At 44.1% G+C, this 16,764-nt stretch overlaps 1 protein-coding gene across 1 annotated transcript; it reads right to left on the bottom strand.

Moving 5' to 3' along the window:
• Nucleotides 1-813: 813 nt before the first annotated feature.
• Spx (spexin hormone) lies at nucleotides 814-8,496 on the bottom strand. Its single transcript, XM_041643023.1, has 6 exons — nucleotides 8,259-8,496; nucleotides 7,874-7,954; nucleotides 7,695-7,752; nucleotides 6,844-6,906; nucleotides 4,945-5,028; nucleotides 814-1,950 (listed from the first exon to the last, which is right to left on the bottom strand). Exons 1-6 carry the CDS (start codon nucleotides 8,262-8,264, stop codon nucleotides 1,892-1,894), a joined length of 351 nt encoding a protein of 116 aa, XP_041498957.1. The 5' UTR covers nucleotides 8,265-8,496; the 3' UTR covers nucleotides 814-1,891.
• Nucleotides 8,497-16,764: the final 8,268 nt, after the last annotated feature.

The following is a 16,764-nucleotide window of genomic DNA, read 5'->3' as shown; positions in this document are numbered from 1 at the left end:
AGAGTGGGTGTGAACCAGATACTGATCCAAGCAAGGTAGAGCCCCTTACAGAAGTACTGAGGTCAGCAATTTCCAACACAAGTCTCACAATATAAGCAATTTTTATCTGTGACCTTACTCATTTCAGTTTGTACAAAGGTGGAAATAAAGAGAATTGAGAACACATGCTCTTCTTGCTGGAAAGCAATCTTTTCATCTGTTCATGCTGGGATTTGTTTGCTATTGTGGTCATGTTGGAGGGTGGGGCTTTTTAAGATGAGATTAAAATCCTCGGGTGTGAAGCTCAGTGACACGCACAAAGCCTGTGTCAAATTCCCTTGTAAACAAAATTTTAAAAAAGCAATTAGGTCATTAAGAGTAATTAATGCAGTTTTGCAGGCTCAGGAACTGGGCCATTTCACTGGAATGTGTTCTTATGAAATGTGACCTCTCCTCCTGTTCTGCCTCTCCCATGAGTCCTCTTGCCTCCCACTTTTCTCTGAAACAAACACTTGAGGTTGTACTGGCCGACTGTGAGAAGACCTACTTCCTGAGCTAGATGTTAGGAACATCCTCAGAACAAAGAAACTATTTAAATGAGCAATCCATACCAGGTGTATCCCTTCAGTACTTAATAAGTTGGATATGGGACATTCTAGTAAATCCACTTTTAAGTCAAGTCATGACTAGTGACAGGTGCCTATCAGAAGGCCACACAGTTTCTAGTACTTGGACATTTTTGGCAAAAATCAATGGTACACTAACTTGAATATAGTTTTATTATTTAATTATGAACTGCGAAGCAGACAAAACATATATACATGGTTTTGATTACTTAACACAGTTGACTTAAAATTTCAGATTACAGAGATATTCACATAAAAATATTCTATAGCTACAAAGTAATAGCTGTAAGCTGGGGACGATAAGAATCAATAAGTGTTACTTGGGCACTTATGCTTAATGACTCTGAACTGATTTGTTTAAAAAATACCACAGTAATCATGCTGTAATTCCAAGTTAGTTATTTTGCTGGCTGTGGGGAATCTCACCCCCCACATCCCCAACTGTGTGTGTGTGTGTGTGTGTGTGTGTGTGCGCGCGCGCGCGTGCTCCTGCATGTGTGTTTGGATTTGGAAACAGATAAATCATGCAGATGGAGTACACTTGTGTCATGGAGTACCTTAATGCAAAGTCATGATGACATCTCTTTCAGTCACAGAAAGCAAGATACCTCAAGCTATTTTGTACCTTTGGGGAGCATATGCTCTCACAAACTCCATCACCATCTTCCAGCGACTTTAAGGTCCAAGTTTCTAAGTGGATCTCCTTGAAACACAAGGAGGCTCCAAGCCCTGGGTCTTCACAGATTTTCCAAGGGTTTCTGCATCATGGAGGGTCCCCTGTCTCAGCAGTCATAGACAATATGTGTTTTTATGGGAGCATTATCCCAGATATCTTCTCTTCACCTCCCTCCTTAACTGACCTCTCCTCAATGAGTTATAAAAAGCCACACAAATCCTACCATACCTTCTCTCTTACTGGGGATGGGGAAAGGGGGTTGGGAGAACTGTTGCTGAGTGACACCCACAAAGGTGATGGGATGAGAAACAAACTGCGAAGACCCAGCAGTGCCTGACTACAGAGGAAAGAAAGAACAAGTCTGCATTCTCCACCCCAGCATTCTCAAGGCCATACAAAACCCAAGCCTACGCAAGACAGGTGATGTCAACTTAAGGCAACAGAACTTGACAGTGTTCAGAATCCCATGCGTCTTACTTCTGAAGGACTAATCCTAGAGGTACTGGTGTCTAGGGTTATAGGTGTGGAAGGAAGGGTGCACGGGCCCTAATCATGTGGCAACGGTTTTCACCATGAATAGAACTACACTTGAGTGTGCTCTGGTTCATCTTCACCAGTTCAGCAGTCTGTCTTCCAGGAATCTGCTTTGATCAAAATTTCTTCCTTCATCTGTAAGAAAGAAAAACAAACTTAAAGTGAACTCTCACATTCTTGGTTTTAGAGAGAAGAACAGAAGCTCAAGGAAAAGATAGTTGACTCCTAAAGTTAAAGCAATTCAATGGTCTATGCTATTAACAATTCTACTACAAATTGGCTTTTGATTTGTTTGACTTTAAAATTTCACCTTTCACATCAGAACACAGCTGGTAACTCACAGTTTATACCCAATATCTATACATCTGGGGCTGTACTTGAACTTCTGATCCTCCTGCCCCACTTCTCAAGCACTGAGATCACAGACACATACCACCATGCTTTTTTGTGCAATACTGGGGATTGAACCCCAGGGCCTCATGCATGCTGTGCAAAAACTCTACCATTTGAGCTACATCCCAGCCCCCAAGATACAAATCTCTACAATAAATGAAAATGCGATGGGGCAAGTTTAGCATAAGCGTAAAGGGTTTGTGTGTCTTGCCCTGATTAGCATGCTTCCAGTCTAAACACCTGCCTTTATAGCCATTCACTTGCATCAAGGTGGTGTGACCTATGTTTCTTGGTGATATGTCTCTTGCAAGGGAAGGATGATATTGGGACACACTTGAAAATACTCATTCATCAGGTGATTTCTTCTGGGTAAGCAATGAGACCAAAGGTAAAGGCACTTGTTTGCAGGATGGGAATGCAAAAATATCAGGCCTAAAGTGTCTCATAAAGATTAGAGAGTATCAAGATCATGGTACACTAAATATAAAGTAGAAGGGATGAACCCTGAAGCAGGGTAGAGAGGAGTGGCTGAGACAGAATGCATGCCCTAGATTTTTCTTTCCCCAAGACTGCCTTCTAGATAAAACAACCTTCCCTCAATCACAATATAATTTGAATCCTGGTCTACCTCAATTACTTATACCGTCAGTAAGATAGATTGTAAATAATGTGCTTCTCTCTAGAGGGAAGGAAAGTGTGGACACATGGACACACAGATGCATGAATGGACACAGATACACAGATGCACACACGCCAAAGGGACAGGGGTGGATCAGGAAAAAATCCCAGTGCAAACTCAACTGGAATTTAAGTTTATGATGTAAGAGCCTTCCAGATGATACATACAGACTCTGCAATAAAAATATTACAGATTAGTGATTGACACATCATATGGGAATCCAAAACCCCTCCATTTTTAGATTAATAAAGCTTTGCTTTAATTAATCTCTGGAGACAAGCTCCTCATAGCATGCCAATCCGTTAGGGCTTGTGAGGTGACATAGCTCATAAGGGCGCTTAATGTCAAGCCTGACAGACAACCTGATTTCAGTTCCTGGAACCAACATGGTGGAGGAGAGAACTGATCCCAAAGTTAACCTCTGACCATCGTGTACACAATGTGGTCAGAATGTACCTCATACCTAAGTAAATATGTGAAAAAACCCATTTCAATAATTAACACATTTACATGTTTCCTCCAAACACTTGAAATGGGAACCTGGAATGGCATTCCTCCTCTCCTTAAAATGAACTCTTCTTTCTCTGTTATAGCCTGGTGGCTGGCTCTGTCCATCTTCCCAACACTCACTCCTACTGTCTGTCCTTTCTTAGTTCTTTTCCTAAGGACCTCAAGACTTGGTTATTGTTCTGCACCTTGAAGTTAAAGCCAGTCATCTGGACAGAGCATCCTCTGTATATTATGCAGCCTCTTCCCACTTTTACCATGCCCAGTGATGATGTCTACTTTTTTTTAAAAAAAAAAAAACAAAAACAAACAAACAAAAAAAAAAAAAGAGTTTTCCAGTAGCTATAAAGCCAGTTCTGGAACTCACTCTGTGATCAGGCTGACCTCAAACTCACAGAGGTCCACTTGCCTCTGCCTCCTGAGTACTGGGATTAAAGATGTTTGCCACCATCGCCTGGCAATGATGTCTACTCTTAATAATAGGATTGGGAATGGAGAGATGGGCTCAGTCAATAAAGTGCTCATAAGGACCTGAGTTTGGATTCTCAGCACTCACAGAAAAAGCCAGACATAATGACACATACCAGTAACCCCAATGGTGGTGTGTGGAGACAGGCAGATCTCTGGAGGCCCACTGACCTGCTAGAGAGCTGAATCAGTGGGTTCCAGACTCAGTGAGAGACCTGTCTTAAAGACTAAGGTGGAGGGTGATTGACAAGACATCTAATGACAACATCTAGTCCTCCCATATATGTACACACTTCTGTACACATGCATACACATACTACATACACACACATTCAGTACACACCTTATTCCAATGGGTCCCTAGAGTTGTGGGACTATGCCTATGTCAGGGTCACACAGCTCATTCAAGCGGACAGAACAAGTGTGTACACCCAGTCTGTGAACTTCCAAAGACCTAGCTGATCCATTATTACCAAGATGGCCCAGTTCTACCAGTACTTCTTCAGGGTGGTTGAAGATAACATCCACTCCTGGCTTAGAAGAAGCTAGACAGGGAGGTGCCGATGACACGGGCCTACAGTCAAAGCTGGCCCTGTCTGTTGTGAGCCATATCTACTGCTGTATGCAAAAGTGAAAAGGGATTGGTGATCACTACTTTCATTTGGTTTAATTTTGCATAGTGAGCAATTGGATTTAGATTATTTCACATTTTTAGACCTTAGTTATAAAACAATAAAGCTGAGTAGAGCTCCTTCAGTTTTAACTATTGGGTGGAGGCAGGAGGATAAGAGGTTCAAGGACAGCTTTTGCTACATAGGGAATCTGAGGCTAGCCTGGAGTACATAAGACACTGTATTTGAAAGGAAACCAATAAATAAAAGTCACTAATAACAGGTAAGAGGTCAGGAAATTCATATACTACTCCCCACTCTTGTCAAAGTTGTATTTTTGTATTCTTGGGGCTAATTTTAACGGGAAGCACATTGGTTTGATTGGATATGCATTTCTGCAGGTCTAGGCAGAGGCACGGTAGTTAGCAAAGTTTCTTAGTCCAGAACTGAAAGAGGTCACCACATCTGTACCTTCTTGTGGTTTCTGCAAGGAAGCCAGCAACAGGGCTGCAGCCTCTGGGAGAGTAAGCAGTTGAAGATCCGGGTTTCGTCTTTCTGGAGAAACAGAAATGTATGCAGCCTTGATATTCATATAAACACACCATCGTTTAATTTCATGCCCATTCAACATTGTAAATAAATAGCACTCGGATATTTGCGTCCACTGAACCTTTATGTAAACGAAGCTTGCTCTGCAGTGTGAAATTAGGAAGGCCTCTGTGAGGCCAACCCTTGATCTGTGAGCAGGCTACACTGCATATTGAGTTTTGAAGATGAAGTAGTCATTTATACAGCATTTTATCTAGTGCTGTCCTCTGTGTGTGTGTGTGTGCGTGCATGCGTGCACATGCATGTGCCCACACTCTTGTGGAAGTCAGAGGACAACTCTGAGGGGTCTCCTCTCTCCTTCCATATATGCATCCTCGGGGGACTGGATTTAGGTAGTAAAGCTGGTGGCAGGTGATGAGCACTGATGAGGAAGTCTCGTTGGCTTCATGACGATCTTCATAAATTGAGAGATCATATGTCTCTTGGAAATGACTTCCAGTTGTTTTTGCTGTGTTTACATTCAGGGATGGAAGAGGAATGTACACCTTATGCTAGGGAGTGTGTCACAGAAGGAAGACAGGAGGCCGGCGGTGGTGGCGCATGCGTTAATCCCAGCACTAGGGAGGCAGAGACAAAGCAGATTTCTGTGAGTTTGAGTTGAGGTCAGCCTGGTCTACATGAGTTAGTTCCAATCTTGGGTACTAAAGCTACAGAGAAACCCTGTCTCATAAAACAAAAACAAAACAAAAAACAACAACAAAAAAAGGAAGACAGGGTAGGAGCATCTGCACTTCCCCCCTTCGGGGCTTCGAAGGGGGTGAAGTTTCCCCGCTCATGGCTTAAAGCAGTTGCCTGAGCCAAAGATTCAGGTATGATTTCTTTGGAGCCTGAGTTTCCTACTTTACTTCTTCCAAATCAGTTTTAGATAATAATCTGCCTTTTTGGCCACATATAAGCTGACTGAAGATACATTTGCTAAATATTCAGAGCTATTTCAAATTCCTTAGGTTACACGCACTATAGGTGTATGCTGTGAAACTCTATCTCAAATTTAAGTTGCCAGATAACATACTCCCAATTCGATGCAGACATTGAGTTTAATTGAAAGTAACAGAAAGAGAAGAAGCATATTTATCCTCACAAAATAAGATTAATCACACTGCAGACTTGAGAAACATGAAACAAAGACTTGTGAAGCGTCTGCTAGGGTTATGTTCAGCGGTGTTGAAGAGTTCTCAAAATCAGTATAGCTTTTATTCTTCGAATTTGTATATAACATTTTACTAAAATCAATTTTTCTTCTTTTTAAACTGCAAAGACATTAAGTTCATCAAGAAAAAAAAGTCCCTGACCCTCTCTCCCTCTCTCCCTCCCTCCCTCCCTCCCTCCCTCCCTCTCTCTCTCACATAGTTATCTAGTCTTACTCAGTGTACAAATATTTCCGGCTGACCACTCGAGATTGGATAGCTTAACCTGAACTTGTCCCTAGAAAATAACTGATACTCCCTCAGTCCTTCATACCTGGTTCTATTTTTAATGACTTACCTAATTATGTTCGGTTTAAAATTTTTTGGTAGATGTTTCTAGTAATTTAAGGAGGAGATATATCTGAAACTTTTAAGTAATTCTTTAATAGTAATTGGTGTTTAGGGGGGAAAAAAGAGCAAGGGTCTTAGATCCATAAATACCCGGGTGGACTTCTTGAACCAGGACAATCTCTCCGCCCTCTGTCTGCACAGCAGTCCCAGCTGCCTGCTTGCGGGGCAGGGGAGAGCAGGTGGGGCGCCCCACCACCACCCCTCGGGCGCAGGGCTCACCCACCTGGAGGCGGCCGGTCAGCGAGCTCCTTCCTGCGGCCCTGGTCGGAGATGAAGCGACGGCCCTCTGCGGGGGAGACACGGGCTGAGATCTGACCGCCAAACCCCAGGCCAGGAGAGGCCGCAGATGGAGGCTTGGGAGAGCAGCCCCAGGAGGGTTCGAGCATCCCTCTCCCCCCAACACCCTCCTCCACCACCCCCCCCCCCCCCCCCCCGCCAATTCCTAATTTTTGTTTTCGTCAAGTTCATTGGTTGCTTTCCAGCCCCAGATACCTTGTTTGGAAAAACAAAAGCAAAAACAAAAACAAACAACAACAAAACAAAACAAAAAAACCCAAAACACACACACACACACACACACACACACACACACACAAATGACGAAAACCAGTAGTTTTTTCAGTTAACCAACCAATGCCCCTTCCCTTATTTCCCTTTCTACTCCCCGTCCCTTTGCCTTCCTTCCCCCATTCTTGAACCCTTCTTCTCCACTTTCTTCCCTCCCTCCCTTTCCCTCCTTCCACCTTCCTTAATAGGATCTTTGACCTGAAACCTTCTAGTAGCCCAAGCTGGCTTCACACTCGCCGTGGTTCTCCTGCCTCAGCTTCGAGAGTGCTGGGGTTATCGTTGTGAGCCCCGACACCGGGGTCCTCTCCAGTGGAATCTCTCTGGATATCACGGAATCTTTCTCGGTCCCGCCTGCCCTCGCCTACCATTTCTGGATTGTCTGAGATCCCAACTATTTACTGGAGCCAATTGTAACACTGTCTCCCCAGGTTCCTGCTCGGTGGCTTCCGGGATTCCCCGGGTGCCTCCCATCACCTCGGTGAAGAGAATGAAGAGTTTGGGACTCACGAGCGCCCTTCAGGTAGAGCATAGCTTGGGGGGTCCAGTTCCTTCTCTCAAAGAGTCTCTGCAGCCCAGAGGGGAGAGAAAAGCAGTTAAGGCAGGGTAGTGGAATGGAAAGGAAGAAAAAGCCAAGACGCCCGCACAGCTCCCGCCAAAGCTGTCTTCTCTGCCTGCAATGCGATTACCTGCGGGGCGCCGCTGGAGTTTCCCAGGACAGACAGCACCAGGAGAAGGGCCAAGGCTGTCATCACCAGGCTGCTGGGGCCCTACAAGAAACACCACCCAAACAGGTCCATTCGAATTGTGCCGGATTTTCTGCCTTCTCCTCAAACCAGATAACAAGCTCTTCAGTCTAGTATATGATCCTACCTTCTAGATAATCCACAGAGAGTAACTTTAAAAACTAGGAATATATGATTTTCATAACTTCACCCAAATTAAGAAATGGGGAATACATTATTTTACTCATCAAAGCCAAACGGTTACACTAATGGCATATTCTTCAAATATCCTGTCGCTAGAATGCTCGTTGAATATAACCTAGGTATAAAGGAGGTGTCTGTGGCTTACCTTCATGTTCTGGCCTTTTCCAGAGCTCCTCAATCGCTGTCCCTCTGCCTCTGAGTCTGCTAACCCTGTTGCAACCTGGGGCTTTTAAAAACTCTTAGTATGAGTCTGTACAGGGAAGAGGAGACTAAGGGGGTGAGGCTGTCAATCTTCGGAACCAAGCTGATTGATGACTCCTCTGGGGAAATCTAGTTGGCAGAAATAGGACAATGATTGATGAGCGGATATTATTTGTTTAGGAATTGACCACACCAGCCAGGAGACATTCTGACTGGACCAGCAACATCAGCTTTGTTTTCCCTGTTAGCCGCCCAAAGCATTCTGTCATCATCATTATTAATGAAAACAGACGGATAACGTAAGGAGCTATGGCTGAAGATGAATCACCCCAGTGAACATGAAAAGGTTAGGGAACCTCAGAGGAACTGGACATCAGCCATTCACTCAAGTATCTGTCTAGTCAATGATTTAACAAATATGTGTTGAATGTCCACCTCCTCCTTCAAGCCAAGCCTCCCCCTTGGTCCTAAGCTAATCCTCTACTTGGGGGGACAGCCTCTAAGCTATTGACAAACAGTGCTGAGGTTAGTAAGAAAAGGCAGGCAAGATGACATTAAGGGGAAGTGCTGGGCCACTTTAGAGGGACTGAAAGTCAAAGGGGATTTGAAAAGTAAGATTCTAAGGGATTTGGAATTGGTATTTCGGTTACTCACTACAGACAAATGAAAAGGGAGGGAGAGACAGCAAACAGCTTGGTTTCTACGAGGCGGAGACGGCAGCAACACTGTAGGGGCACCGGGAAGGGGGCTTGGCACGGGTTGGCACATAGGAAAATGTGGTCACAGACGAAAGGTTGTGATGGTGGGCTTGAGTGGCAAGGAATGGAGAGCTAGAAATGATTCTGGAGGAGGAAGATACAGGGTGTGTGGGCAAATGAGAGCTTGAGAAGATAAATCAGCAAGGGTAAGGCTTAGATTCTTGCCTTAAGTACGGATAAATGAAACAGTTTATAGGAGCAACAGAGGCTTCCTAAGGAAACAAACTATGAATATGCAGAGACCAAAATATGTATTTGACACCCAAGAAGGAATGCAAAATAGGTGACTGGAAATGCCAGACTTGGGAGCCCAGCAAAGAGGCCATTAACTTACCTTATGCCTTTCTAAACAAAGGAGTAATCCACTGCAGGAACTGTAAGAATTCTTTTTTTTTTTTTTTTTTTTTTTTTTTTGGTTTTTCGAGACAGGGTTTCTCTGTGGTTTTGGAGCCTGTCCTGGAACTAGCTCTTGTAGACCAGGCTGGTCTCGAACTCACAGAGATCCGCCTGCCTCTGCCTCCCGAGTGCTGGGATTAAAGGCGTGCGCCACCACCGCCCGGCTGTAAGAATTCTTTAAGTGGGGGAAAGACTGGGCATGAATGAAGCTATCAACAAGAGGAAATGACAGAGCTATGGAAATAGGTGTTCAGAAACTCAACAGGTAAAAATCTAGAAAACGAGGTGAGGGAGAGCAATCAGGAAAAAGGAGTCCTTTCAGAGGCCTGGTGTCAAGTAGGTCAGAGAGTGTGCAGTGACAGTGAGGGCGTAAGTGACCGGCGACATGGCTCAGCAGGTCAGGGCTTGCTGCCATGTTTAATTAAAGACTTCAGTTTTAGCCCTAGCACTCACATGGTGGAAGGAGACAACAGAGAACAGATTCCTGTAAAATTTCTTCTGACTGCATGCACGGTGTTGTACACACACACACACACACACACACACACACACAAATGTAGTTTAAAATTTGAGAGCTCAAGCTAGATGATGCGACAGCCAATGGATTTGGAATTGTGATGGTGTCTGAGGGTAGAGGCAAAATTGAAGTGCTTTAAATACCAACTAAAATATAAGGAAATCAAAAAAGCATTGATAACTTGCCCAAAAGTCACATTTTGGGGAGGAAAAATGATGAGTCAAAGTGTTCTAAGCTGTGGGTTGTGGAATTATGATGCCATTGGGTAGTGGAGTTTTTCTTCTTCTATTTAGATAGCAAATGCCTTTGTAGATTTCTGCACCCCCAGGCTTCTCTAGCATGCACATGTGTTTGATGGAGCCTTTGGCTGGGACAGAAGGCGCCCCTGGCACAGTGTGCATAGATCGAGGTTCTAGAGCGATTGGGACAGTGTTAGTGGTGAATTCCAGAGCTCAGGTCTGGGGTGTGATGATCTTTCCTTCATGTCTTCTTGTTTAGAGTAGTTAGATTTGTCATTATCTGCTGATAACAATCATTTGTAAGACATAGAAGATAATCAGAGCATAGAGCATAAAGATAAGATAAAAAAAGTAAAGAAATGTGTTGTAGAATATTTGTTTCCCTGTGTGGAGATGTGTCACTGTGTTTGGTTTAATAAAAAGCTGAATGGCCAAGAGTCAGGCAGGAGAGATAAGCGGGAATTCCAGGCAAAGAGAGAAAGAAGAGGAGGAATCTAGGCTCGGATTACAGCAGAGAAACTCTGAAGTCAGACATACAGTACAGAGCAGAGGCAACTGAGCCACATAACAGAACACAGATGAATAGAAACAAGGAAATTTGAATTATAAGAGCTAGTTGGAGACAAGCCTAAGCTAAAGACTGGCAGACGCCTGAGACTCTGTGTCTGTCCTAGTCAGGGTTTCCAATGCTGGGAAGAGACACCATGACCACAGCAACTCTTAGAAAGAATATTTACTTGAGGTGGCAGCCTACAGTTCAGAGGTATACTCAACTATCATGGCAGGAAGCATGGTGGCTGGGCATATGGCAGTGTGCAGGCAGACATGTTGCTCGAGAATTCTACATCTATATCCAAAGGCAACAGGAATTGAACTGAGATAATGGGCATATCTTGAACATATACGAGACCACAAAGCCAGCCTTTGCACTGACATACTTCCTCCAACAAGGCCACACGTCCTAATAATGAGTGGCATGATTTTTCAAACTGCCACATTCTACTTCCTGGTCCCCAAAAGTTTGTAACCATAGTAATATTATAATGTAAAAATGCATTCAGTCTAATTTCAAAAGACCCAATAGTCTATAACTGTCTCAAACTTATTTAAAAGTCTAAAGTTTAAGGTCTGTTCTGAGATTCATGTTATCTCTTAACTGCAATCCCCTATAAAATCAAAATCAAAAAGTAGATCATATTCTTCCAACATATAATGGCTCAGAATATACATTACCACTCCAGAATGGAGGGAAGGGAGCATAGTAAGGAAACACTGTGTCAAAGAAAGACCAAAAATGAACTGGACAAACTCCAAACTCTGCATCTCCATGTCTGATGTCAAAATGCTTTGCAGATCTCCAACTCCTTTCAGTTTTGTTGACTGTAACACACTTCTTTCTCTCGGGCTGGTTCCATTCTCTGTTAGCAGCTCTCCACAGCAGGTATCCCGTGACTCTGGCGTCCCTAACATGTTGGGGACTCCAAGGTAATCCAGGCTTCTCCTTTACAGCTTCACTCAGGGGACTCTCCAGGCTTTCATAAGGACATCCCTTGATGGAGGAAGGTCATTGGTTAAATAAAAAGAAACTGCTTGGCCCTCATTGGTTAGAAGATAGGTGGGAGGAGTAAACAGAACAGAACGCTGGGAGGAAGAGGAAGTGAGCTCAGACTCCACAGCTCTCCTCTAGGGAGCCAACGCCTCAGAGAGACACCATGTTCCCAGCTCCCAGGCAGATGCACGCGATGAAGCTCCGACCCAGGATGGACATAGGCTAGAATCTTCCCGGTAAGCACACCTAGGGGCGCTACACAGATGATTAGAAATGGGCTAAATTAATATGTGAGAATTAGCCTAGAAGAGGCTAGATAGAAATGGGCCAAGCAGTGATTAAATGAATACAGTTTGTGTGTTGTTATTTCGGGCATAAGCTAGCCAGGCAGCCGGGGTGCTGGGGACGTAGACCCGCCGCTCTAATTACTACAATCCCTGGCATGTCTGGCCTCAGCAACTTTTTTCAGCCTTGGAGGCAAATTTCATAGCCCCTTTCATCTAGAACCATATGACCCAAGCTGCCAAGTTCTGCTGTTCACTGGACCTGGAACATGGCCCCCTTGTTCAATAACATCTTTACCAACTTCCTGTTTTTGATGGTTTCCTTCACAGATTGGCTGTCCTGAAATTGGATCTGTAGACCAGGCTGGCCTCAAACTCAGAGATCTGCCAGCCTCTATCTCTCATGCGCTGGGATTAAAGACATTCACCACTACATCCAGCTCTAAGCTTTTCTTTAATTCCTTTTCACAAGTTGAAAACTAAGCAGGGTAGAATTTTGCTCAGAGGTCACCACTCCCTGTATGCCATTTCTTAATCTGTTTATCTCCTTGAATACAGAACTTAGCTCTATTCCACTTCCTGGTGCTCTTTTCTAGTCAAAATTTACATTTTGTATTTTCCCTGCTCAGCTTTTTCCTTTTTATTATACCTCTTCATTAGAGTCAACATTAGTAACCATATAACAGTCTATCCTAGGCTTTTTTGAGATTTCTTCTGTCAAGGGAATTACTCTAAAACTCTTCACTTTAACCTCAGGCAAAGTTTTTATACAAGGGCAAAAAACAGCTGCATTTTTCACCAAAATATCACAAGATCAATTTGTAGGCAACATATTCAAGTTCTTGACCACTGAAACCTCTTGATCCAGCCCCCACCTCCAGTTCAAGTCACCCAGCACCAGTGTCTTCCATGCTCCTACTGGTATGGCCCATTAAGCAACAGTAAAAACATTCCCATTCTTTCCTAACCCAAAATCCCAAAGTCCAAATGTCTCTAAACAAGGCCTTTCACAGCAATACCCCACTTCTGTCTTAGTTAGAGTTTCTATTGCTGTGAAGAAAAATCATGACTGCGGTAACTCTTACAAATGAAACATTTAGTTGAGATGGTAGTTTACAGTTTCAGAGGTTTAGTCCATTACCATCATGGCGTGGAATACGGTGACATGCAGGCAGACATGTTGCTGGGGAGCCGAGGATTCTACATCTTGATCCAAAGGCAACAGAAATGAACTGAGATATTGCATGTGGTTTGAGCATATATGAAACCTCAGAGTCACCCCCACAGTGACACATTTCCTTCAGCAAGACCATACCTATCCCAACAAAGCTACACCTCGTAACAGTGCCATTTTCTTTTAAGCTACCAGTGTCCATTACAATTATAGAATAGAACCTTCAAAAATGTGGGTCAAAAATAAAACTTTTTTTTTTTTTTTTAGTTTTTTCGAGACAGGGTTTCTCTGTAGCTTTGGAGCCTGTCCTGGCACTAGCTCTTGTAGACCAGGCTGGCCTCGAACTCACAGAGATCCGCCTGACTCTGCCTCCCAAGTGCTGTGCTTAAAGGCGTGCGCCACCACCGCCCGGCAAAAATAAAACTTTTCACTCAGTAAGCTGTATCATCTTCATCGTTCATTACAGTGGCAGAGAGCTGACTACCACAGATATGTAGTGTGCTGGTAGCAGAAATTCATTATTTAGCTCTACAGGGTAGAAGGTCAGCACGGTGAGGTTCCATTGAGAGCTTTCTCTGCTGTGTCCTCATATGCTGGAACAGGATAAGGACATGTATTCCATCAGTCCCATTGTGTGTGTGTGTGTGTGTGTGTGTGTGTGTGTGTGTATGTGTGTGGTATAGGATGTTCTTCTGTGCACTGTGAATATGTGTTGTTCTTATTGGTTGATAAATAAAGCTGCTTCAGCCTATGGCAAGGCAGGATAGAGCCAGGTGGAAAATCCATGCAGATATACAAATAAAGAAGGGTGGAGTCTAGGAGATTCGAGCCAGCTGCCAAGGAAGCAAGACATGTAAAAAAATGAGATAACTCTACAGCCACATGGCAATACACAGATTAATAGAAACAAAAAGGGAAAGGAATTATTTTGGCTTACAGTTCAAACACACAGTCCATCATAGTGGAGAAGCCAAGGTGGTGGAAGCCGAGAGCAACTGGTCATGAGACGTCCACAGAGATGCACAGCTGGTCACATGACATCCATGGAGATGAGAGCAGCTGGTCACATTTCATCCAGAGGAGCACAGAGCAATGAACACTTCTGCTCATCTCACCTTTTCCTTTTATACACAGCCCAGGACTGGAGCCCAAGGAATGGTGCCACCCACACGGGCTTTCCCACCCTGATAAACCTGATCGAGATAATCCCCTCCAGTGTGGCCCCAACGGATAAATCTGCATCAGAGCATCAAGCACCCAAGGCACGGGGGACATCTGGGAAGAGGGACTGGACAGACTGTAAGAGCCAGAGTACCGTGAAGTCTGCTGTGAAACAGTCTCTCCAAGAAAAGGCTGCACAAACAAGACTGCAACAACACAGGATCAATGGATGTACTAACACGAAAGGGGGACATTTACAGGTCCCACCCCTAGACAAAGGATGACAGGTAACTACTGACTGCTGGGAGAAGAATTAGTCTTTCCCAGGTGTGAACCTCCTTATTGGTTGTCCAATCCAGAGTGATCAGCCTGGAAACCATTCACACAACACAACAAAAATGGACTCAGCAGATTGTATTTATATGTATTTGTGACACACACGAGGATGTACATAGCAAACATAATCAAAGAAAAAGAGGTTATTGACTTTTGAGGGGAACATGCAAGGGGTTTGAGAGAGGGCAGTTTGGAAAGGCTGGAGGGAGGAAAGAGTGGGTGGGACAAGTGATATAATTCCATTTCAATTAAAAATACTTCTTAAAAAAAGGACCAATAAGAAAGTAACCTTTCACGGCATGCCAAGGGCTCTGAACCTCACTCATCAAGTTGACAGCTGGTCATTCATCATAGCTGGTGGGACTGGAAAATAGAAGTTTATATGTAGGGATTTGTGGATGGTTCCTCCCGTCAGAGCAGCTAGAACTGCTGAAGCGGTGGCTTGTACCCACTGCCTTAGGGGACAGATTACAGGAAGCACTAGGGGCCAGAGAGCCGGCGTAGTGGGTACAGCAAAGCTTGGCAAATTTGAGGGTCTTTAAGGTGAAAAATTGTCTTCTGACTTATATATGTATACTGTGGCCCATGTTCTCTCTCTCTTTCTCTCCCTCTCCTTCTCCCCCCCCCACACACAAACACACATGTAAAGAAATGTAATAAAACATCTTTTTTAAAAAAACACATGAACGTTTTAGAAAGAGGAACAGGAAAAGGAAATCACCAAGATCACCAAGAGAAACTCCCAGTCCGAGGAAGATTAAGTACACCCTCAGTTTATCTGATGAATCGGTACTTCCGGTCCAAGGAAGGATAAGTACACTCTCAGTATGTCTGGTGAATCGGTAAGTAGGCGTCTTACGTCAAAGCTGCCATTTTCCATTTTGTTGAACAAATGAAGGGAATGACTCTGACATGTTATCAATATCAGTCTCGCCACGGACAGCATGCCAGATGCTGCTCTGAAAGGCTGGCAGAGGGCACCACCTCCAGGAAGATACTGCTGTCAAATCACAGGCTTTAAAGACAGAGGCTCTTCTGAACCAAGAGGGGGCCCCATTGTTTGGCTCAAAATATGACAGGTCAGAATACTGAACTTTCTTCTGCTGACAGTAAGCACAGACAGGTTGTCAAACAGGCTCTTAAGCCTTCTTTAAAGGAATATTCATTAAAGAACATTTTTGCCTTTGCCACTAACATAACTTGGATTTTGAAACTTGGCTCTAGGATACCCAGATTCCATTTGAAAAACAATCATCGGGCACTGTTTAAAGAGACATCCCCTCAAGTTACATATATTTGAACTGACTGGATGCCCAGCTAAGGGTACTGTCAGCACCAGTGCTTACACAATCACTGAAATCAGAGCTGCCTCACAGGCTCAAGCACATGGGAAGAGGCGCTCAGTTCATTTTTTTCAGGAAGAAGGCTCCTCACCTAGGCCTAGCAGCAATAGGATTATAACCTGAACTTATACTTCTGTGTAAACGCCAGGATTTACAGGTGTGTGCCATCATGCCTAGCTAATGACTTCGTTAGATCCTGTGGAATCAGAGCTAAAATAAAGCATTACTGGCCACACTGTAACCAGGGCTGTGTACCTATTGCACTTCTGCCCCAATCTACTGCTGTTGAGAGCTGCCACTCCTATCAGCCTACCCAAAGATGAACTGGGGCTCACTGGGCCCCTTTAGTCCCTGTCCCAATGCACATGGAGAAACATCACCTTTCTCATCTTTCCCTAATTATCTTTTCAGTGGGGTATTGACACCAGCTGTCAGCCCTGTCTTTTGAGGCTGCCGCAGCAGGGCTTTGCATTAACACTACAATTGCAGCACCACACTGGAAGGCTCAAGGCCCAAGAATTCCACTGCCCCTCTTAAGCAGTTACACCTGCCAGGGATTGAAGCATGCTGGTGTTTACACCCCTTAGGAGAGTTCTTTATCATATCAACCCTAATTACAAAGTCCTCCCCACCCCTTTATAGAGGTTGACCTGAGAACTAATGATTTATGCCCATTTGGTGTCTTGCTTTCCT

Source organism: Microtus oregoni, unplaced genomic scaffold (genome assembly GCF_018167655.1).
Source record: "Microtus oregoni isolate MIOR12 unplaced genomic scaffold, Mior012 000002F_ref0000024, whole genome shotgun sequence".
Taxonomy (NCBI): domain Eukaryota; kingdom Metazoa; phylum Chordata; class Mammalia; order Rodentia; family Cricetidae; genus Microtus; species Microtus oregoni.
This window is presented reverse-complemented; position numbering and strand designations above follow the sequence as displayed.

Bases quoted from the DNA above. Each gene is read 5' to 3' on its own strand.
- Spx (XM_041643023.1), bottom strand. The intron at 7,753-7,873 runs GTAATCGCATTG...TCTGGGCTGCAG, and splicing joins ACTCCAGCGGCGCCCCGCAG to AGACTCTTTGAGAGAAGGAA. The intron at 6,907-7,694 runs GTGAGTCCCAAA...TCTCCCCCGCAG, and splicing joins GCTCTACCTGAAGGGCGCTC to AGGGCCGTCGCTTCATCTCC.